Source organism: Hypanus sabinus, chromosome 29 (genome assembly GCF_030144855.1).
Source record: "Hypanus sabinus isolate sHypSab1 chromosome 29, sHypSab1.hap1, whole genome shotgun sequence".
Lineage (NCBI taxonomy): Eukaryota > Metazoa > Chordata > Chondrichthyes > Myliobatiformes > Dasyatidae > Hypanus > Hypanus sabinus.
Window position 1 is genome coordinate 2,807,707 of NC_082734.1, and position 23,381 is coordinate 2,831,087.

The 23,381-nt window shown below is 49.8% G+C and overlaps 1 protein-coding gene across 1 annotated transcript in view; it reads left to right on the forward strand.

Moving 5' to 3' along the window:
* LOC132382880 (integrin alpha-M-like) overlaps positions 1-23,346 on the forward strand; it is a 51,036-nt gene extending 27,690 nt beyond the window's left edge. The window contains exons 17-30 of the mRNA XM_059953385.1: positions 1-94; positions 7,113-7,244; positions 7,505-7,578; positions 9,072-9,213; positions 10,366-10,476; positions 13,137-13,216; positions 13,914-13,997; positions 14,918-14,990; positions 15,721-15,828; positions 16,073-16,135; positions 16,983-17,096; positions 18,993-19,097; positions 19,245-19,355; positions 19,639-23,346. The exon at positions 1-94 is cut by the window's left edge and continues 52 nt beyond it. Of these exons, the coding sequence (XP_059809368.1) occupies positions 1-94; positions 7,113-7,244; positions 7,505-7,578; positions 9,072-9,213; positions 10,366-10,476; positions 13,137-13,216; positions 13,914-13,997; positions 14,918-14,990; positions 15,721-15,828; positions 16,073-16,135; positions 16,983-17,096; positions 18,993-19,097; positions 19,245-19,355; positions 19,639-19,722 (1,375 nt within the window). The 3' untranslated portion in view covers positions 19,723-23,346. The remainder of the gene's footprint in view (positions 95-7,112; positions 7,245-7,504; positions 7,579-9,071; positions 9,214-10,365; positions 10,477-13,136; positions 13,217-13,913; positions 13,998-14,917; positions 14,991-15,720; positions 15,829-16,072; positions 16,136-16,982; positions 17,097-18,992; positions 19,098-19,244; positions 19,356-19,638) is intronic.
* Positions 23,347-23,381: the final 35 nt, after the last annotated feature.

Here is a 23,381-nt window from a genome sequence, read left to right on the forward strand (position 1 = left end):
GGTGCGCAGGGCTGAGATCACAAAGCTCCCGAACCAGAACTTCACCCTCTCCCAGAAAGAGTGCTTGCCGTCCATGATTGAGATTCAGCTGGAGGTGAGTGCGGGGTCCAGTGTGTGGGGTGGCTGGGTGGGGAGAGCAGTTGGACGAGATCTGTTACTGCTCCCCTAGTAGGCCCCACCAAGGGCCTGTCTCTATGGGTGGGGCTGGTGGGGGGTGCTTAGAGGTAGGGATGGGAGGGTGGGAGTGGCTGGAAGCAGTGGAAGAGTAGAGGGAGAGTAGAGGGAGAAAAGAAATGTTTGAGTGTGAGCGGGGCTGTAAAGAGAAAAGGAGGGAAGGGAAGGGAGTGGGAGTCGGGGGCAAAGCTGGAGAGGGGGAGAAAAGGAGAGAGAGGAAGGAAGATGAGAGGGGAGGGGAGGAAGGGGAGTGGGGGAAGGAGGAGAGGGGTACAAAATGAGGGGAAGGAGTGGAAAGAAGGGGGTGGGGAGGGAGGGGAACGAGAGTGGAAAGTGGAAGAGGGCTTGTGGGTGGGGTATGGACGGAGGGAGGGAAGCAGTGAGAGGGAGACAGAGAGAGGGAAAGGTGCGTTGAACAACTGGCCTATCTGTTGAAGAATCTACCGTTTTACCATATTTTACTGTAAGATAATTTACCCCATTATCAAAGAGAAACAAAGGCACCAACCTCAGAATATGGTTAACCCTTTAATAGGTGGTCATGGGGAGCCGTTGCCTTACGACTCCGCCAATGTCAGGTTGTATAAATTTATACAGTAAGTTTTCAATAATAGCCACCAATTAAATATACTTTGTCAGTGATTTCAAAAAGCACTTGTTAGGTATTAAGCAGTTCACAAGTATTTCTGTGCAGTACACAAAAATAGTACACGCCCACATTCATTTCCTATATTAGCCAGGCAGCCTCGGACGAACATGAACAATACTTCATTATTGGTGTGGTCTATTGCAAGCTATTGTTATCTAGCACAATCAAGGCAGCTTCTGTGACCTATCCTGTCTTCCTCATTACCCAGATCTTGAGCAACGCTTAAGTAGGGAAGCTTAACAACATTTAATTCAAAATTTAATTTCCGTCCACAGTCCACTTCTTTTTTTATCATCTGTTCAACCTTATCCCCTGCCCACCTCTTCAGAATATTGCTCCTCTATTTCCTCGGGGTAAGGAATATCATACCCAAGGGGTAACGCCTCATGTTTAAACAGTCTTCATCATATCTGGATCGAAAGGTTCCTGTTTAACTTGCGGGGATAATTTTCCAGGAGGAGCTGGAGACCGAGCAACCGTGACCACTAGTATGATCGATTACCAGAATTAGCTCCCCCAGAAATCAGTCTTTCCTCTGCAGCTCTCCTTCCCAGGAACTGAACTTCCTGTTTTCCCAGCACCAGCACCTTCCAGCTGTCTGAGTGGCCATGTGCAATCGAGGCACATTGTGATTGTGAAATTATAGTTAGGCATATACCATCCCACAAAGCAATTTGCCTTCAAGAATACCGATCCGATGGACATTCACACAGCTTGTTCTGCTGTTGATTATAATTCCATCCTGTCTCCATTCCTCCCTTTTCCCTGGCCAGTAGTTTTTAGAATTGCTGGTTATTTTATCAAAGCACTCTTGCTCCTTCTCGTTGAAGGGACTTGGCTTTCTGCGCAGGAATCTCCATACACAGCCAGCATTAGTCCGTGTAAGCCAAGCCCAAGTAAGGTTTACCCCAGCAGAAATAACCTCCAATCGTTCACACAACTTAAGTAATTTTTCCCAAGTTGGCTTCCATCTTCCCTTCTTCAGGAGAAGGTATTTGGCTGCCTCCCTTGGCCTTTCACGGCAGCCCTTGTCATCAGGATTTCCACCTAGGAGACAGCGGGTTTTCCTGAGCGTCTTTACATTGTCATGGTCTCCAGGTTTAAAGGGGTCCCTTCTCCCGGCCGAGGTAAGGCAGCAGCCACCTCTCCTCGGCTTGCTCTTGTTGCTTCGTCCAGGTTTCTATGGTCTTCTCATTGGTCCAGACCAGGGAGGTTTGTTACAGCCTGGCACTCCGCTAACCATGTTACGTATCCCATAACTGGAGAACTTACCAGCAAAGATAGAGAGGTCCGTTGAAGTCTGATGTCACTATTTTGAAACTTTTTATTTATAAAGGGGCACAAAAGTAAGGTTAATGCAAACATTCAGATAATGCACATCACCAATATTCAATCTAAAGCGCGGGTATAGTCATAATCATCATTAAGAAGTCATCTCGGCTGTTGTCTCGGGGATAATATTTTTGCCCATTGGAAATATAAAAAGTCATTCAGACATCTGCAGACTTTAGCCTTTTGAGGAATCGCTGGGTCTCACGTGTTTTAGAGGGATCGGTGAAAACGAAAAGAAAACTTGCCCGTGTCTTTATGACCACTCCGTTAAAATCAGGGGAGCGTTGGTTTCCCCGTTGTTAGTTCGAAGTCCTTCTCGGTAGAATCAGCCACCCGCTCCCCAGGCAAAGGAGTTAGGAGCACACGTGGCGTTGAGTGGCTTCCAGCTCTCCCAGGAGCGTTGAGCGAGCAAGTTCCTCTGGTGCATCGCTAGGGTACTGCCTCCTGCAGTCCGCTTTTATCTTTACTTGCAGAGTTGTAGCTGTCCATCAAAGTAGGGGGATGCAATCTCCACCCCCACATTGCCCGAGGGTGTCCACGTCCATGGTAGCTGTCACGTAGTAGGGACACACAGGTGCCTCTAAGAACAATGGCCAGAACCGTTGCATTGTCTCTCACTTCCGAGACCCGAATTAATAGCGATCTTGCGATTCTCCGGAAGGAGGGGGCTGCTCCCGCTCCTTCGGCCCCTCAGAGCTGTGGTACTCTCATAACACCTCCCCTCTAAAAACCGCATTTTTTACCATCGGTAAAAAAACGGAGTTGTACAGTGTCTTACAGGATTTTTTTTCTAACACAATACCCAAGCTTTTTCTCTTCACAGAATCCTACCGTTATACATGCAAGTCAGTATCTAAATAGTTAACGATTACAGTGCCCCTTTCTTTAATATCTTAAAATCGCATACCGTACTAAAGTCTTGTAGCATCAGACTTCAGTTCAATAACCATCTATTCATTATTATTTTTTTCACAACAAAACTAAGGAGGTGTGACCTTAGCTTAGGTGCATTTACAAAAGTTTATGCGAACACTAATCGTTTCAGTCATTTTACGTAACCAGCAGGTCTCCAAAGGGGCTGTCTTTAATATTCACAGGCTTTGGCGCAAACCCGTTCAACCTGCTTGGCTGTTTAATAATGGCATCTCCATTAACCGTAGCCTCTTTTTCCCGTGGGGAACTTGAGTAATTTTTCGTGGTGAACTCCCGCCAGCCTCGTTCATCGGGGTTATTTTTGCAACACCACGCCCCAAACTTAGACCATTTCCACCCAATTCTTCAATTTTCACACCCCAGCCTGGCATAACAATAGAGTGGGGGGGCCCCGCTATCCCCCGGCTCACTCTGTGAGCGATCTGCCAGGTTTAAGATTTCTTCCTTCGATTTGGAAACTACAGACTTTCCGTTTCCTTCACTAACAATCCTCACCCCCCCATTCTTAAATTCAGCATTAACTTTGAACCCACCTTCGAGTACAAACACTGGGGAACTCACACTTCCCCCGGTTACCAAGATTAACCCTTTTCCCACTGAACCAAGTCTATCTGACCCTCAAGGACGGCCGCCCCGTTCCACTGGGTCAGATACCTCAGACTTCTTCTGAGCTCCGTTACCAGGTTCAGCACCACGTGCATCCCCATCTCGGACACACTCAAACGGGACATTGGCCTCTTCCAGGCTTTGAACACCCGTACCTTTTTCAAATTCTAACTTCCCCTGATCCTCCCAGTTACTCTCTGGGCAGCTCCCACCCGGGGAAGGTGCAACCCTGCGAGCTGGAACAACCTCCTCGGCCTTTTCAGCAGACTCCTTCGAGGCAAGGGTATCCTTTCCATCTAGGACTACCCTCCTCTCATTATCGGGAACACCTTTAGAACTCTCAAGTTCTTCAAACAATTCTGCCAAACCAGACAGATCATCCATGTCCAACTCTGGACCTTTTAACAGCTTTATCTGTTTCTCATCTTTATTTCCTACTTTTAGGACCTTTCCCTTCTCTAAAGGCAGATCTATCTCCTCTCCCTTACCCCCTTTCACTTTACTACTCTTCGTCTTACCACCCTCTAAACCCTCCTGGCACAGGGTCGGCAAAGACGTCTCGGCCAAATCAAAACTGGCCAGATTTAAACTGCTCTCGTTCACAGCTCTCTCTCTCTCGACAGGCTGCGAGTGACCGCGCCGGCGAGATGGTCCTTGGGCGCTAGGGGCGGGGCCACCACACTCGCCGGTCGCCAGATTGGCTGCATGGCTGACCAGACCTTACCCCCTGCTAAGTCGTTCCCCAGCAGGATGTCCACGTCAGCTCTCGGGAATTCTGAGGGCACCCCTATTTCAACTGATATACCAGCTCACAATCCAGAATGACCTTCTATAAGGGCACCATTTCTATCCTTTTATTTATTCCTTCCACCTTAACCATGCCCGTTTCCCGACCAAATTCTAGTACCTTGCGGCTAACCAGGGATAGTTCAGCGCCCGTATCCCTCCAGATTCGTACGGAAACTGGTGTGTCTCCCTCCGTCACAGACACGGTTCCGTGTGACAGACAACTCCCAGAGCCTTCTCGTACTCTGTCTACCCTCAGCTCTCTGGTCGATTTGCTGATTACCACGGCACACCCGATAGGGACTGCGGCTTTCCCTCTTCCTATCTCCTTCCTCGGAGCAAAGCATCGAGATGAAATGTGACCCTCCTTTCCACAATTAAAACAGGTCAAACCCGGAACCCTCTGGCCGTCTTGCCTTTCCCCCTCAACCTTACCGCTAGCTCCCGGTGGGACCTCTGCCTCCCTTGTCGGACTTTCTCGATCGTTCCCACGGTCTCTCTGGGGACCTTTATTCGAGGAAGTCTTTGCCTCAGGTACCAATTCGTAAGTCCGGAGAATGACCTTTTTTACCTCATCATAATTCTCCACTCCTCCCTCCCCCAGGGACAAAGCCGCATAAGCTCGTTGGGCCTTCCCCTTTAACACACTTTGTAACAACGCCACCCACTGCTCTTTTGGCCACTTCTGATTTACTGCCACCTTTTCAAAAAGCAAGAAATAACTATCGACATCTATCTCCTCGAACGGGGGCACCAATCTCAACTCCCTACTAACATTAAACCGCTCTGCTTGGTCTAACCCTTGATCTCTTTGCTCGTTCTTCATCTTCTCAATTTCCCGGTCATGTTGCCTCTGTTTCTCTTTCTCGTTTGCTTCTAGCTCCTTTAGGTGAATTTCATGCTGTCTTTGCCTCTCCCTTTCTCTCTCTCTCTCAACCCTTTCTCTCTCTCTCTCTCAGCCCTTTCTCTCTCTCTCTCAGCCGCTTCCAGCTCTTTTAACTTAATTTCACGTTCCAACTTTAATTTCTCCACCTCTAACTGAACCGTCCCACTTGATGGTACTTTTTCAGGGATATCGTCCAATACCTCATCTTCAAACACATTCTTCCCAACGTAATACTGGGTTATGGCCCTTCGTACCTCCCGCTTTTTCATGGACGACCTCACTTCTGTGAGGTTCAACCCCTTCGCTAAATTTAACAAGTCTGATTTGGTGGCCGCCTCTAGCGCCCCCACCGTCGGGTTTTCCATAAATTCACCCACGTCCATCTTTGCTGGTTTCCCGTCTGGCTACCTGCGTAACCAGATTCACGTTTTTGATTTACAAGCCCGATTCACTGGCCTCCCAATTTGGTGTCAAACCTCGAGACGAGAACCCCAATGTTGTTACGTATCCCGTAACTGGATAACTTACCAGCAAAGATAGAGAGGTCCGTTGAAGTCTGATGTCACTATTTTCAAACGTTTTTATTTATAAAGGGGCACAAAAGTAAGGTTAATGCAAACATTCAGATAATGCACATCACCAATACTCAATCTAAAGCGCGGGTATAGTCATAATCATCATTAAGAAGTAATCTCAGCTGTTGTCCATTTTTGTCCATTGGAAATATAAAAAGTCATTCAGACGTCTGCAGACTTTAGCCTTTCGAGGAATCGTTGGGTTTCACGTGTTTTAGAGGGATCGGTGAAAACGAAAAGAAAACTTGCCCGTGTCTTTATGACCACTCCGTTAAAATCAGGGGAGCGTTGGTTTCCCCGTTGTTAGTTCGAAGTCCTTCTCGGTAGAATCAGCCACCCGCTCCCCAGGCAAAGGAGTTAGGAGCACACGTGGCGCTGAGTGGCTTCCAGCTCTCCCGGGAGCGTTGAGCGAGCAAGTTCTTCTGGTGCATCGCTAGGGTACTGCCTCCTGCAGTCCGCTTTTATCTTTACTTGCAGAGTTGTAGCTGTCCATCAAAGTAGGGGGACGCAATCTCCACCCCCACATTGTCCGAGGGTGTTCATGTCCATGGTAGCTGTCACGTAGTAGGGACACACAGGTGCCTCTAAGAACAATGGCCAGAACCGTTGCATTGTCTCCCACTTCCGAGACCCGAATTAATAGTGATCTTGCGATTCTCCGGAAGGAGGGGGCTGCTCCCGCTCCTTCGGCCCTTCATAACAACCACCAGAGGCAATAGGGTGAAATAATACCCCACTGGTGTTAGTAAGCCACCACGTTCTTGGGTTAATACTGCACTTGCAAAACCCTCCTGTTCATTCACATACAACTGGAACGGTCTGCGGTATTCAGGCAATCCTCATTATTTTAATCTCAGAGAAAAGTGAACAATACTTCATCATGTGCATGATCTACTGCTAGCTATTGTTAGCTCGCACAGGCAAGTTAGTATTTGCGTCTTATCCTGTCACTCTTATGATGCAAATCTTGGGTCAGCAAGCTTGACAACAAAATTTAATTTTGCTCCACAATATCACCCGCTATCTCACTCCCTCTGCACTTCCTAACTGAACAACCCTCATCCCTCCACCCTCCCACTTTCTCCTCTGTCTCCACCTTTCTCCCTTTCATCTAACCCATCTCCTTTCTCTCTCTCCTCTACTCACCCCTCTCTCCCCACTTTCTCCACAGAACTGTATCCAAGACAACTTCAACCCCATTGTTTTGGAGGTAGCTTACAAAGCTGAGGGCCTTAGATTGGACTCCCCACCCATACCAGCAGCTATCCTCAGTACCGGCAACACGGGGACCTGGATCGGCAAGGTGAGTGCAGGGAGACGGCGGGGAAGAGGGACTCGAGGTGGGGTGGGGAGCGTCATGGAGCGAGGAGTGGAGAAGAGGCGGAGTGGTGTAAGGAGGAAGGGTCAGGGAGGGGAGAGGGGAAAAAGAGAGGGAAGACAGAGAGGGGGGAGATGGGAGGACAGACAGGAGCAAGGTCGGGACAGAGACATGGAGGAGAGGTTGGGAACTGTGAGTGAGGTAGGGGTCCTGAGATCAAAGAACTGAGGTGTACCTTCACACAGTTACCGTTTGAAAAGGAGTGTGGGACCGACAACATATGTACCGACAAACTGAAGGTGGACTTCACCCTTTCCGGGTAAGGAAATTCCCCCCCCCCGCCCACAAGCCCTCTTCCTTCCTCCCAACCACCTCCCTCCAAACCTCTCCCACTGTTCCCTCCAGGCTAGATAGTTGCATGGCCGTACATTAACTGAAATGTTTATATGTTAATATAATTTTGAAATTATCCTAATCTAATTTTGAAATCTACTTTAATATTATTGTTAAATACCCTGCATTTAATTAAATGTTAATGAATACAGTTGGCCCTCTATATCCGTGGATTCAACCAACCGCAGATCAAAAATTCTGTACAAGTATTCCCCACTACCTGAAAGCAGAGCATTCCTATGAAACCTTTCGTAAGCCAAACCCAAAAAATCACCTCCCAAATCATACCAAATAACACATAAAACCTAAAATAACTCTAACATATAGTAAAATGATGTGCTACTAGCAGAACCAAAACTAACATCAGCTGCTTTCAAAATTCTTTCTCTTGGCGTGTAAATAGTATGAATGGTGGATGCAGGCAAGTTCAACGCACACAGAATGTCTTTATTTCATTCACCACGATTGAAATGCTTAATTATGTCCAGTTTTACGCTAAGCGTGACACCTTTACAAGCTCTCTTGGGCTTTTCTGATACCTTAGGACACAGCTTGCTAACGGATGCAAAAAATAAATGGAGATAAAGCACTCTTGCTGCTTGGGGTGTGCGCTGCCTCTATAATGGCTTGCTGCAAAACAAACGCTGAATGCTATTTCCACTTTTCATAACGCCCTTACGAGCTCCCTTAGCCTTTTTTATAAGGGACTTGAGCATCCGCAAATCCCCCGCAGATACCAAGGGCCAACTGCATAAAGTTTCGAATCAATAAACACACCACAATCTTTACTTTGAAGTATTTGAGAGCTTCAACATTGTCAGTGTTTCAAGTTACGGCATTGTTACAAATTGTAACAATATACACAGAATGGAAGTCAGTACCTCGTTGTTAGTAAACTGAGCACCTGCCGAAGTTTAGGCAACGTAAATGTTGTTATACTCTATTTCATTGTACCCTTAATTAATAAATAACATTAAAAGTATGTAATATCCAAGTCCTTCTTGTATACATATTACAAATACTAAGAAAACACTTAAAGTGCCATGTAAAAAAAATTCTGCTCATAGTAATGGCTGGTACATTGAAACACTGCTTCCCTCCAGCTTTCCAAACTCCTGTAGTCCCCTTCCCCTCCTCACTGTAATCCCCTCCTGACTGAACACCTCCCTTCCCTATACCCCTCCCTGTCTACAAAATCCCCGCACCCTCCTAGTCTCAGTGACACCTCCATCCTCTATATCCCTCCCCTACACTCCCACCTCTTCCCCCAACATCGCCTCATTATATCCTCTTCCCTCCACTCCTCTCGCCTCCCCCTCCTTCCCTTCCCTCTCCTACTCCTCCACCATCTTTGTGACCCCCCCCTCCCTCCCCTACACTGCTGCTCAACTCTTTAAGTCCCTCTCGCCCTCCCCACAGGACGCAGTACCTCGTGGTGGGCAGTCACATCACCCTCACTCTCGACGTCACGCTGAAGAACACTGAGGAGGACTCCTACTTCACCATGGTCACCTTCCTGATACCGCTTGGGATCTCCTTCAGGAAGGCCATGATCATCCAGGTGCGGTTGCAGATCTGTGTGTCTGGGAGGGAGGGTGGTCAGACCCCATCAGCCCACCCCGCTTCCTGCACTCCCCCTCAAGACCCCAACACAGGTTGTGAGAAACTAGAGGTGATGGGTTAAGGGTGAAAGGTGAAATATTTAAAGGGGAATGAACAGGAACCAGCAGGGTGGTGCAAGCATGGAACGAGCTGCTGGCAGAAGCCATGGTTGCAGCTTCATTGCAACATGGAAGAGAAATTTGGATGGGTATATGGATGGGAAGGGTTTGGAGGAACATGGTCTGGGAGCAGGTAAATGGGACTTGGCAGAAGACCAGCTGAACTGAAGGCTCTGTTTCTCTGTTGTAGGGCTCCATGACACAATGGGGTCATAAAGAAAGCTGTTGGCACATTGGCCTTCTTAAATCAGGGCATTGAGTACAGGAATTGATATGTTGTGCTGAAGTTTTACAAAACGTTGGTTGAGGCCAAACGGGGGGTATTGTGTGCAGTTCTGATCACCTACCTACAGCAAAGCTATCACTAACCTCAAAAGAGTGCAGAAAGGTTTCACACGAATATTATCAAAGTACTGAGGACCCGAGTTATAAGAAAAGGCTGAATAAGTTAAGATTTCATTCCCTGGAGTGCAGAAGAATTAGGAGAAATCTTAAAGAGTTGTACATAATAATGAGGTATAAATAGGATAAACGCAAGCTAGCTTTTTCCCCTCAGGTTGGGTGAGAGTAGAACAACAGGTCAGATTTAGGGTGAATGTTGAAATATTTAAGGGAAATCCGAGAGGGTGTTGTCTTCACTGAGAGCACGGTGAGAGTGAAGAATGAGCTGCCAGTGCAAATTGTGGATGGGCAGTGGTTTCAGTTACAAAATTCAAGAGAGATTTGGATGGATGGGAACGATATGAAGGGCTATGTTCCAAGCACAGGTCAGTGGGAGTAGGCATGAGATCAGGTCAGCAGGGAATAGCTGGGCTGAAGGGCCTGTTTTGGCACTGCAGGGACTTTATAACTTCAATTTACTATGGTTTGCTTCACCATGAGCACCCCCCACCCCACAGATACACACTTCAGAACCCGGGCCCCAAATACCGCGTAAGCCACTCTCCCCCTTCTCTCGTCTCTGCCAACCCCCAATATCTTCCCCCTTCCAGTCCAGCCGCCGTTCAACCGTCAAGTGTGATGACGCCAAGGAGGAACCCACCTCGCGTTTCCGAAGTGTGCCCTGCCAGGTCAGCCATCCCATCTTCCGGACCAACAGCATGGTGAGTCCAGAGTGTGTGGCGTGGTGTGAGCAGAATAGGGGTGGAGGAGTGTGTATGTGGTGGGGGGGGGGGGGGAGTTGCAGAATGGCAGCCCCACCCTTGATGATATGTGGTAGCAGTGTAAGAATTACTTAAAATATCTATGAGTTACAAAAAGCAGCTGTACGGTGTGGTAGCTTAGTGGCTCAGACAATGCCTTACGGTACAGACTTCCTAGTTCAATTGCAGCCGCTGCCTGTAAGGAGTTTGTATGTTCTCCCTGTGACCGTGTGGGTTTCCTCCCACCTTCCAATCCTACAGGTTGGGAGGTTGATTGCTTATTCCCATTATTAACCTAGGCTTAAATCCGGGACTCGGAGGGCTGGAAGGGCCTATTCCGTGCTGTATCTTAATTAATTGATTGATTGATTAAACAGTGGAAAAGAGTAATATATGCTGTTCATGGGTTCGTGGACTGTTCCATAATCTCTGCCGGTGCAGAGAAACTGTTCCTGAATCACTGTGCGTGTTTAGGCTCCTGTACCTCATCCCTCATGGTAGCAATGAGAAGAGGACAAGTCCTGGAATGTGGAGGGGTGGGGGTCCTTAGAGGAATTCCGCCTTTTGAAAATGTCCTCGGTGGTGCTTGTGATGGAGTTGGCAAAGTCTGCGACTCTGCAGCCTCTTGCGGTCCTGTGCAGTGGTGCCCCTGGTCCAGACGCTGGAGCGCCCAGTCAGAATGGCCTCCATGGTACACTGTAGAAATTTGCTAGAGTCTCTGGTGACGTAGCAAATCTCAAAGTATTAAAGAGCTGCACATGCCTGTGCGCCTCCTCTCATCCTCGATGGTGGGGAAGGCTAAGCTCCCTATGAAGCTGACCGAGTCCACAACCTCCTGACGTTTCTTGTGTGTGATCCTGTCTATTACAGCCTCCATAACGGGTGAGGTGTGCAAGGGGAGGGGAGAGTATGTACTGGACCGATATATTTTCTCTCTCTCTCTCTCTCTCTCTCGCTCTCTCTCTCTCTCGCTCTCTCACCCTACCTCCCAATCTTTCCCATTACTTCTGATTATTACTTCACGGTCAGAGTGGTCAGCAGCACTGGGGCTCCACACGGCCCTGTCCTGTCTCCCTTTCTCTTCACCATCTACACCTCAAACTTCAGCTACTGCACAGAGTCTTGCCATCTTCAGAAGTTTTCTGATGACTCTGCCATAGTTGGATGCATCAGCAAGGGAGATGAGGCAGAGTACAGGGCTACGGTGGGAAACTTTGTCACATCATCTGCAGCTTAATGTGAAAAAGACTAAGGAGCTGGTGGTGGTCCTGAAGAGGGCTAAGTCCAGTCAGTTGACCCCTGTTTCCATCCAAGGGGTCAGTGTGGACATGATGGAGGATTACAAATACCTGGGGATAAAAATTGACAATAAACTGGACTGGTCAAAGAACACTGAGGCTGTCTACAAGAACTGTCAGAGTCGTCTCTATTTCCTGAGGAGACTGAGGTCCTTTAACATCTGCCGGACGATGCTGAGGATGTTCTACGAGTCTGTAGTGGCCAGTGCAATCATGTTTGCTGTTGTGTGCTGGGGCAGCAGACTGAGGGTAGCTGACACCAACAGAATCAACAAACTCATTCATAAGTCCAGTGATGTTGTGGGGGTGGAACCGGACTCTCTGACGGTGGTGTCTGAAAAAAGGATGCTGTCCAAGTTGCATGCCATCTTGGACAATGTCTCCCATCCACTCCATAATATACTGGTTAGGCACAGGAGTACATTCAGCCAGAGACTCATTCCACCGAGATGTAACACTGAGCGTCATAGGAAGTCATTCCTGCCTGTGGCCATCAAACTTTACAACTCCTCCCTTGGAGTGTCAGACACCCTGAGCCAATAGGCTGGTACTGGACTTATTTCCACTTGGGATGATTAACTTATTATCATTTAATTATTTATGGTTTTATATTGCTATATTTCTACACTATTCTTGGTTGGTGCGACTGTAACGAAACCCAATTTCCCTCGGGATCAATAAAGTATGTCTGTCTGTCTGTCTCTCCCACTCTCTGCCTCATTATCTCTCTCTCTCTCCCCTAGCCCTCTCAGCCACACCCAATCTTTCCCACTGCCACTCTCTCTAACCCCTCACCTTTTCAGCCCATCCGCCAGAGATACCGGCGAGAGTTATAGAAGAGGAGAGAAGGAACCGTCCCCATCAGCAACTGTTTCACACTTTGTTCCCATTGCCCTCCCATGAACTAGCAAGGCTAGTTTTTCCACTGTGCCCTCATTACGTGGGACAATAATATACCGATTTACCAATTCTCTCTTCTCCCACCACCCACCCCCCCCACACACCCATGGTCTGGCAGAAGATACAAAACCTGAAAACACGTACAGCACGCTCGTGGACAACTAACCTGCTGCTAAAACACTATTGAATGATTCTTCTGTACAATAGGGTGGACACGACCTCACAATCTACCTTGTTGTGGCCCTTGCACCCTGCTGTCTCCCTGCACTGCACTTTCCCTGTCACCGTTACACTTTGTTCTGTATTCTGTTGTCAGTACCTCAATGCATTAACGTAATGACCTGCTCTGTACAAACAGTTTGCAAGACAAAGCTTTTCACCGTCTCTCGTCAATAATAAACCAATTCCATTCTCCTGACACAGATGAAGTTCAACGCCACCTTCGACGTAAATGCCAAGGCCACGTGGGAGGATACAGTGACAATCAGCGCCAACGCTACCAGGTAACGAGGAGAGGTATCTTCTCCCCCTGCTGCACATCCTGCTCTCCCCCCTCCCTCCTGGCTGAGCTCCCAGTCCAGGAAGACCATGATCTGCTCTCTGTTCTGGGACCTCTGCTGTTTGGTGACTTCCCAATCAGAGTCAGGTTTATCATCACGGACTTACATTAGAAGATAGAACTGTAGTTCTCTCTCATTCATGTGCCTATCCTAAGAGTATCTTAAAGGTCCCTAATGCCTCTGCCACTACCCCTAGCAGTGAGTCCCACGCAATCTGCCAGCTTCTGTGAAAGCCAATTCCCCCTTTGACTTTCCTCCACTTTCCCCAATTGGATGTCCTCTGGGATTGGCCATTTCAGCTCCAGGGAAAATGTGCTGGCTCCACTTTCTGCTCCAAAGTCCTGCAAGTAAGGGTCACACAAAGCTGGGCTGTTTACTCTGGAGCCGCTGAGACCAAAAGGGGAACTGATAGGAGTTTACAGTATAAGATTTTGAGAGGGAGATAGGAAATTGCAAAAACAGGGCGTGCCTTTAAATTGAAAAATGAGAAGTTCAAAGCAAGCTTCTTTTTTTGTTTACACACAGAGCATATGGTGGGTGCCTGGTGTCTGCAGGAGAGGCAATGAGGCAGGAGATCACATGGCAAATGTATTCATATCGTGAATAATGTCACTCTGTCTCACCCTGCTTTCCTCCTCAGTGATAATGAAAATCGTATCACAACAGAAAGCTTCAAGACGATGAGAGTTGGTGTGAAATACGAGGTCAACGTGATCATCAAGGGGTGGGTATCTGACACGTGGTTTTGGGTGGGGCAGTGTCCAACACCCAGTCCCAGACATTGGTCCGGGAGAGAGCGCGGTTTGTCCGACACCCAGTCCCAGACAGTGGTCCGGGACAGAGCGCGGTTTGTCCAACACCCAGTCCCAGACAGTGGTCCGGGAGAGAGCGCGCTTTGTCCGACACCCAGTCCCAGACAGTGGTCCGGGAGAGAGCGCGGTTTGTCCCGACACCCACTCCCAGACAGTGGTCCGGGAGAGAGCGCGGTTTGTCCGACACCCAGTCCCAGACAGTGGTCCGGGACAGAGCGCGGTTTGTCCGACACCCAGTCCCAGACAGTGGTCCGGGACAGAGCGCGGTTTGTCCGACACCCAGTCCCAGACAGTGGTCCGGGACAGAGCGCGGTTTGTCCGACACCCAGTCCCAGACAGTGGTCCGGGACAGAGCGCGGTTTGTCCGACACCCAGTCCCAGACAGTGGTCCGGGACAGAGCGCGGTTTGTCCGACACCCAGTCCCAGACAGTGGTCCGGGACAGAGCGCGGTTTGTCCGACACCCAGTCCCAGACAGTGGTCCGGGACAGAGCGCGGTTTGTCCGACACCCAGTCCCAGACAGTGGTCCGGGAGAGAGCGCGGTTTGTCCGACACCCAGTCCGGGGGGGGGGGGGGGGGGGGGCGCGGGGAGAGGAGGGGCCAGTGTATCCGATGCCTGGTCCCGGGGTGGGTGGGCAAGATAGTGTGTCTAACAGCCTGTCCCGGGGAAGGGGGTGTGTGTGGAAAGATGTTGTGTCCAGTCCTTGGAAGGTGGGGTGGGGCTAAAGAGAATGGTCCAGCTGATGTCCCGGGGAGGGGGGAGGGGGAAGAGGAGAGACTGTTGTGTATACTGGGATATTCCTTAGGGTTACACTGCCTGTTCCCCATCCAGCATTCAGTCCACTCAGTACATTAACTTCACCACCAGCAGAGCGGACTCCAAGGCCGTATCTCACGCTTATAGGGTAAGTACAACCTGTGTCTGCAGATGTGCCGTCACTGATGCACAGAATAGTAGCAACTAAGTCTGCGAGAAGCCTATTAAGTCACCATAGGAACAACCAGGGTTGTGTGAGAAGCCTAGTAACTAGCCATAGTAATTTGCAGTACTCTACAACACTTGGTAACCGTCATGGTAACAAGGTTGAGTTACTCAGCGTAGGAAGTGCCTAGTACCCGAGACGTGGCAACGCGTCCTGCTAATTTACCGTGGAAACGCAGCCTGCTAGCCCACCGTGGCAACATGGCCTGTTCAGCCACCACTGCAACAGTTAGGCCTGTACAAGGCCGTGAATCTGACCATTGCAGTGACTGGAAGATGGGGCACGGAGTCAGTCAGACACGTTGGTCGGTGAGGCCTCATTTCCGGTGGTGGGGGGGCAGGAGGAGCTTGGTCAATGGGGGCGGGGGGGGAAGACACAGGAGGTAGGGAACAAGGAGGGAGAGGGAGTGATGGGGAAGAAGGGGACGGGAGGGGGGGAACAGGTGTGATGGAAGGGAGGGTGAGGGTGAAGCTGAAGGGGTGAGAAGGAGAGGAAAAGGAACAGATGGAGGGTGTCTGGAGATGGGGAGGTGTGTAAGGGAGAAGGGGAAAAGGGGGAGTGGAGAAGGGAAGGAGAGGAAGTGAGAAGAGGTAGGGGTGGGAGATGGAATGGAGGAGTGCTGGTTGCTGACAGATGTGTGGGGCCTTTTCAGGTGGAGAACATTGATCAACGGAGTCTCCCCGTGAACATCAGCCTCTTAATCCCCGTGAGAATCAGGGACGGTCTGAGCTGGGAGAATGTGCAAGTGAACACGCCGTCGGTGAGGAGACTGGGCCGAGGGTTGAAGGGTGGGGCTGATAAGGAGGGAGGGAAGGAGAGGGGTAGGGGGAAGAGAAAGAGACATACCTACACTGGGAGAAGGAGAGGGAGTGTGGGAGAGGGACCAACACTGGGAGTGAGAGAGGGACAAGTGGGTGTGTGTGAGTGAGTAAGTGAGAGAGAGAGAGAATGAAAGAGTGGGAAGGGCATTAAAGTGCATTCACACCCTCTCCCCTGTCCCCCAGCATGGAGCCAAAATTTGCCATCAGCTGGTCTGGACACCCGACAGGACACAGAGGACTGGACAGGTACTGTACACATCACCGAACCCTTCTCTCTTCCTCCCTCCCCACTTCACTCTCTCTCCCCACCCAACTCCCTCCCTACCCCTCCCTCCACCCCCTCCCAGTCTCTTCTCTGCTTCCTTTCCTCTCCCGCCACTCCCTTTGTCCCTCCCCCATTTCTCTCCTCCCCTCACCATCCCTCCATTCCTAACTTTCAAATGCACAACTCCCACCTTTCTCTCTAACTCCATTACCTTCGCTTCCCCTACACTGTACAGGAAACAATCAGTCTATTTGACATTTAAACCCCTCTTTCCCATCACCACTCGCATCCCCTTCCTCGCCTCCTTGCCTGTCTCTCTCTTTGCTCTACCCTTACTTCCCCCTTCTCTCTCCAACCCTCCATACCCCACCTCTCTCCTCTTCCTCTTTCCCAACCTCTCACCTTCACTGGAACTGAGGAATATGAGGAATTGCCTCTTGCCATCTACCAGCAGGTTTCTGAAAAACCCATGAACAGTACGTCGCTATTCCTCTTTTGCGCTCACTACATACTTTTAAGACTGGCGAATTACAGTGAAACAACAAATTTCACGATGTGTCAGTAATGCACAGTATCGTAGTGGCTGGCACAGTGATTCACAGTGCCAGCAACTTGGGTTCAATTCCCGCCCGTGCCTGCAAGGAGCCTGTACATCCTCCCCATAACTGCGTGGGTTTCCTCCGGATGCTCCAGTTTCCTCCCACAGTCCGATGATGTACCAGTTAGTAGGTTAATTGGTCATTGTAAATTGTCTTCCTTCCCCTCTCCCTTCCCATTTCCTCTCTCCTTACTTCTCTTTTCTTCTTCCCTCCATCCTCTCACCCTCAGAAGTGCAATAACACTGTTTGTGACTTATTCCTCTGCACCATCCAACTACTGAGATACAAGGAGCGTCCCGTCTTCAACATCACCGGCAACATCACCTGGAAAAACCCCGCAAAGGTGAGGAAGAGAACACTGCAACAGGAGGGGCAGGGTGGGAGGAACAGAGAGAAGAGAGGGAGCTCCGCAGGAGGGAAGGAGCCCTGAAGAGGGTGGAGCGCGGCAGGGAGGAGGAGGGCTGGCGAAGGGAGGGCACTTAGTGGGAGGAGTATGGAGAGGGAACAGCTCTGGCAGAGCATTCCACAGATTCACCACTCTTCGGCTGAAAAAAATCCTCCTTACTCCTGTTCTACAACACCCCCCCGTCAATTTTGAGGCTGTGCCATCTAGTTCTGAATACCCTCCACCATAAGAAACACCCTGTCCACATGCACCTTATCCAGTCCGTTCAGTATTCTGTATTCCCAAAGGCCAAACACTCCTCATCTGCTCATTCCTGGAATCATCCTCAAGAAGCTCCCTGGGCTCTCTCCAATGACAACACATGGCTAATGCATCCGTTACCTCTTCAGCACCCTCTCTCAGGACTCTGGGATGTAGTCCGTCTGGTCCAGGTGACTTATCCACCTTAAGACCTGCGTGTTTGCCCAGCTCTTTTTCCTTTGTAATAGCAATGACTCTCATTCCTGCTCCCTGACACTCACGGACCTCTGGTACACTGCTAGTGTCTTCCACAGTGAAGACAGATGCAAAGTACCATCAAGTTCATTTGCCATTTCTTTGTCTCCCATTACTACCTCATTGGGCCATTTTCCAATGGCCCAATATCAACCCTCACCTCCCTTTTGTTCTTTACATAACTGATAAAACCTTTTTGCATTCTGCTTTATATTTACTGGCTAGTCTGCCCTCATAGTTCATCTTTTTTTAATTGTCTCTTGTTGAATTTTAAAAACTTCCCAAACATCCAACGGCCCACTCACTTTTGGTACCTTATATGCCTTTTCCTTGGCTTTTATGCAGTCCTTAACTTCCCTTGTTAGCTATGGTTGCCTCCCCCTGCCATTTGAGAACTTCTTCCTCTGTGGGACGTATCTATCCTGCACCTTGTAAACTTCTCCCAGAAACTCCAGCCGGCTCTGCTCTGCCATCATCTCCACCAGCATACCCCTCCAGTCCACCTGGGCAAGCTCCTCTCTCATGCCTCTGTGATTCCCGTTATTCCATTGTGATACAGATACAAGCGACCTATGCTTCTCCCTCTCACAATATGAATTCAATCATATTACGATCACTGCCTCCTAAGGGTTCCTTTACATTAATCTCCCTAATAAGATCCAATCTAAGATGGCCTTTCCCCGAGCAGGTTCAAGCACAAGCTGTTCTAAAAATCCATCTCATAGGCATTCAACAAATTCCCTCTCTGGCAATCCGACACCAACCTGATTTTCCCAATCCCTTTGCATATTGAAGTCCCAATTACAATTGTGTCATTACCCTTAATTCAAGCCTCTTCCAGCTCCCTTTCCAATCTCAACCCCACATCTTGGCTACTACTTGGAGGCCTATATATGATTCCCATGTTTTCTTTTACTTTCAGTTTTTTAACTCCACCCACAAAGATTCAACATTCTCTGACCCTATGCCACCTTTCTAAAGATGTATTCCATCTCTTACCAACAGAGCCACACCACCACCTACGCCTTCCTGCCTGTCCTTTCAATAGAAAGTATATCCTTTGATGTTAAGCTCCCAACTATGGCCTTCTTTCAGCCACGACTCAGTGATGTCCACGTCATACCAACCCATCTCTAAATGATCCACAAGTTTGTCCACCTTATTCTGAATGCACCTTCAGTCCTGCATTCTTTGCCCTTTTGATTTTTGCCTCTGTTGTACAATTCAGCTTTGCTCTGTCTGCATTTGTGCCCAATCACTGGCTTGTCCTTCCTTACATCGTATTAAACCTGCTGGCTCATCCTCAAATCTTCCACTCTCCTGTTCACCCGACAACAGGTTAAACCACAGGAAATCGGAATGGTCAGTTTCGCCGTGGTCAGTTACGACGAAAGCAAATATATTCACGTCTCGCAGGCCACAACTCGCTTCAAGACTGCATCGGTGAGGCACGGGACAGACAAAGGGAGGGGATCGAGGACATGAAACAAAATGGAGGGGCACAGGCAGGGAGGGTAATTTACAACGGGGTGGGAGGGCTTCCAGCCAGACCCACCCCACTGATATGGACTCTTGCTCTTGTCCGAACAGGTCACTACCAGAGTGGAGATCCTGAAGGAGGTCAACCCGGTGCCCCTGATCGTGGGAAGCTCAGTGGGCGGGCTGGTCCTGCTGCTCGTCGTCGCCGGCATCCTATACAAGGTGAGAGCAGGCGGAGCTGGTGGCACGCGATTGGTCAGCTTTGGAAGTGGGGGGAGGGGCAGGCCCGTCACCACTGGCATCCAATACAAGATTGGGGGCTGGGAGCGCCCAATTGGTCAGGCCCTAAGGGAGGCAGGACCACAGTGAAGACCATGGGGTGCTCATCGTCGCTGGTATCCAATAGAAGGTGAGAGTGGGTAGTTCTGGGAGGGCAGAACTATAGCGGCATTTTCCCAACCACAGGCCAGAATGAATCCTAACCTTCTTTGTCCATCACCCCCAGGTTGGCTTCTTCCGAAGGGATTTAAAGGAGAAGCTGGAGGCGGCCACAGAGGATGAGGCGGGCAGCGGCGACCCCCAGGGGTGAAGAGCCAGAGGTTGAGGGGTCCCGGCAACTTACCCCCACCCTGAACACCCATGTCTCCACTCCCCCGCTCACATAGAAAGTTCCGGGATCAGACTGTGCATCCTTGCTCCCCTTGCACACCCAATCGACCCCTCTGCCTCTTCCCACCTCCCACTTGTGGGCAGGGCTCCTGTTCTTGGAGGGTCGGAGGGACGCGAGGGATCCCCCCTCCCCACTCCACAGACCCCTCATACCAATTCACCCCTTCCACTCCACTCCCTTACATCCTTTTCCTAAATCATTTCACTTTCTAAATCTCCTTTTAAAACTACTCAATCTGAAAACCCATTTAAAAACTAATATTTTTTATTAAATACTCAGGACGTCTTCTTTTAAACCACTCATGCATCCTCTATTAAAATCTCTCACTCTGTAAACCAAACTCTCATCCAAAACCACTTTCAAATCGCCCTTGCTTTCTAAACTCAAATTTCTTTCAATCTCTGAATGCTGAGATAAAATCTCTAATTCCCTGAATTGTCCTTTAAAACCAGTTACACCCCAAACACAGGACCCAATGACATCAGAACAGAATTACAAAGAAGAGAAAATCTGCAGATGCTGGAAATCCAAAGAAAAGCACACAAAATGCTGGAGGAACTCAGCAGGCCAGGCAGCACCCATGGAAACCAGTGGGTGTTTCAGGCCAAGACCCTTCATCTGGAGTGGCAAAAAAAGATGAGTGGTCAGAGCAAGAAGGTCGGGAGAGGGGAGGAGAAATACGAGGTGAAACCTGGAGAGGTGGAGTGAAGAAAAGAGCTGGGAAGCTGGTAGGTGAAAGAGATAAGAGGACGGAGAAAGGGAATCCGATCGGAGAGGATTAAGGCCATGGAAGAAAGGGAAGGGGGTGCAACACGAGAGGGAGATGACAGGCAGGTAAGGACGCAAGGTGAGAGAGGGAAAAGGGAACGGGGAATGTTGAAAGGGGGAGGCAGTACCGGAAGTTCATGAAATCAATGTTCATGCCATCAGGTTAGAGGCTACCCAGACGGAATATGAGGTGTTGCTCCTCCAACCTGAGTGTGGCCTCATCGCGACAGTGGAGGAGACCGTGGACTGACGTGTCGGAATGGGAATGGGAAGTGGGTGGCCACTGGGAGATCCCACTCTTTTTTGGCGAACGTAGCACAGGTGCTCAGCTCAGTCTACACTGGGGCTCACGGATAGACAAGAGGCCACACTGGGAGCGCTGGTGGAGTAGGGGTTAGGGTGAAGGGTCATCTCACCTGGAAGGACTGTTTGGGGCCCTGAATGGTAGTGAGGGAGGAGGTGGAGGAGCACTTGTTCAGCTTGCAAGGATAAGTGCCAGGAGAGACAAATGGACAAGGGAGTCGTGTAGAGAGTGATCCCTGTGAAAAGCAGAGGGGGGAGGGACAGATGTGCTTGGTGTTACGATCCAGTTGGAGATGGCAGAAGTTACGGAGAATTATGTGCTTTACGCAGAGGCTGGTGGGGTGGCAGGTGCGGATAAGAGGAACCCTATCCCTGGTGGGGTGGCAGGTGCGGATAAGAGGAACCCTGTCCCTGGTGGGGTGGCAGGTGCGGACAAGAGGAACCCTGTCCCTGGTGGGGTGGCAGGTGCGGATAAGAGGAACCCTATCCCTGGTGGGGTGGCAGGTGCGGATAAGAGGAACCCTGTCCCTGGTGGGGTGGCAGGTGCGGACAAGAGGAACCCTATCCCTGGTGGGGTGGCAGGTGCGGACAAGAGGAACCCTGTCCCTGGTGGGGTGGCAGGTGCGGATAAGAGGAACCCTGTCCCTGGTGGGGTGGCAGGTGCGGACAAGAGGAACCCTGTCCCTGGTGGGGTGGCAGGTGCGGATAAGAGGAACCCTGTCCCTGGTGGGGTGGCAGGTGCGGATAAGAGGAACCCTGTCCCTGGTGGGGTGGCAGGTGCGGATAAGAGGAACCCTGTCCCTGGTGGGGTGGCAGGTGCGGATAAGAGGAACCCTGTCCCTGGTGGGGTGGCAGGAGGAGGAGTAAGACCAGACGTGCATGAAATGCAAGAGATGTATGTGAGGGCACCATTGACGGTGGAGTGAGGGAATTCCCTTTTTTTGAAGGGGACGGTCATCTCCTTAGTTCTGGAATGAAAAGCCTCACCCTGAGAGGAGCTGCGGCAGAGACAATGGAGTTGAGAGAAGGGGGTGGCATTTTTAGCCAGCAGAATTAGGCCAATCAGCCTGTCGAGTTCGCTCCACCATTTGATCATGGCCGATTCATTATTGCTCTCAACCCCATTCTCCTGCCTCCTGTCAGTAACCTCAGACACCCTTACTAATTAAGAACTTATCAACATCTGCTTTAAACATACCAAATGACTTGGCACCTACAGCAGAATGTGGCACTGAATTCCACAGATTTTCCACCCTCATTCCCCCTCATCTCTGTTCTAAACCTTTTAAAACTACTTTGCTTCCACCATAAAAATGCTTCTCTCTCCTTAAATCCCCCTTTACAACCACTTGTTCCCCAAATCCTCTTTTGAAGCTTCTAAATCCTCTTAAAATTCCTTCCTGCTCCCAAAACCTCTTTAGATGCCTCTCTCTCTCACCAAATTCTCCTTAAAGCTTCCCTCACCGCTCCCATCCCTTTCTAAAGCTTTTCTGTTTCTCAGTCTCCGAACCTCCTAAAGAGGAGGGCCCATTCCCTTACCCCCCCGACCCTCCTTGTTCCAAAAACCCCTCTATCACTCTCCAGTCTCCCTGCAAGTTACCCCACATCCCCGGACCTGCTCTGAAGCTTCTCGTTCTGCAGGATATTGACAAAGAAGGACTCGCTACTCGGCTACCTTTTCAGACAAAAGTCCCAGACTGGGGCTTGCAACCCAAAAATTCCAGACGTAGGCTGGAAGAAGTATTGACACCTTCTCAGTGGAACTCATGGCTATCTCTGCCTTCTGTCCCCCTAAGGAAATCTCCTCAGGGTTGAGAAACATCTAGCTCCTCTCACCAGCACCCGTCCCTCTTGCCCTGTTAGATTTTCCTATGTCAACAGTCACACTGCAGCCCTGACCTCCAGGTACAAGCTAGCCTCGTGGTTACGATGACTGGTACCTATAAGATTGAGAGGAAGGAAATGCACAACCCACACCCACCAAGGGACAAGAGATTTGGGCTGCAATGCCTCCTATAGTTCAGGAGGTTCAGTCTGCAACATCCGGTAGGAGGAACCCATGCCCACCACAGGACATGAGGCTGGTCACTTTGCTCCCTAAAGGACAGGAGGGCTGCACCACGGCACACCCAAGGGATGGGTAGAGGGAACTGCACAACCTTCCTGAATCTTTGCCAGGGCAGGAAAATGCAACAAAGCGGAGAAGCATTCTTTATAAAGGTACATTTTTATTAGCAGACCAACTATTTGGGAGTTTGTGAATTATATACAATGATTGTTTGGCACAGACAAATGTATAATAATAAAAGTATTTTAAAAAAACAGAGAATTAAGGCAGCGTCTTGTCCCAAAGCATTCATGGTCCCTCTACCCCCAGTGCCAATGCCACCCCAAAACCCACAGACTCTGCTCAAACTGCTCCTGGGGACAAAGGGGATGAGGAAGGAAGAAGGCGGGATGAGGAGGGAAGGAGCAGGAAGTGATGAGGAGAGAGAAGGAGAGGGGTG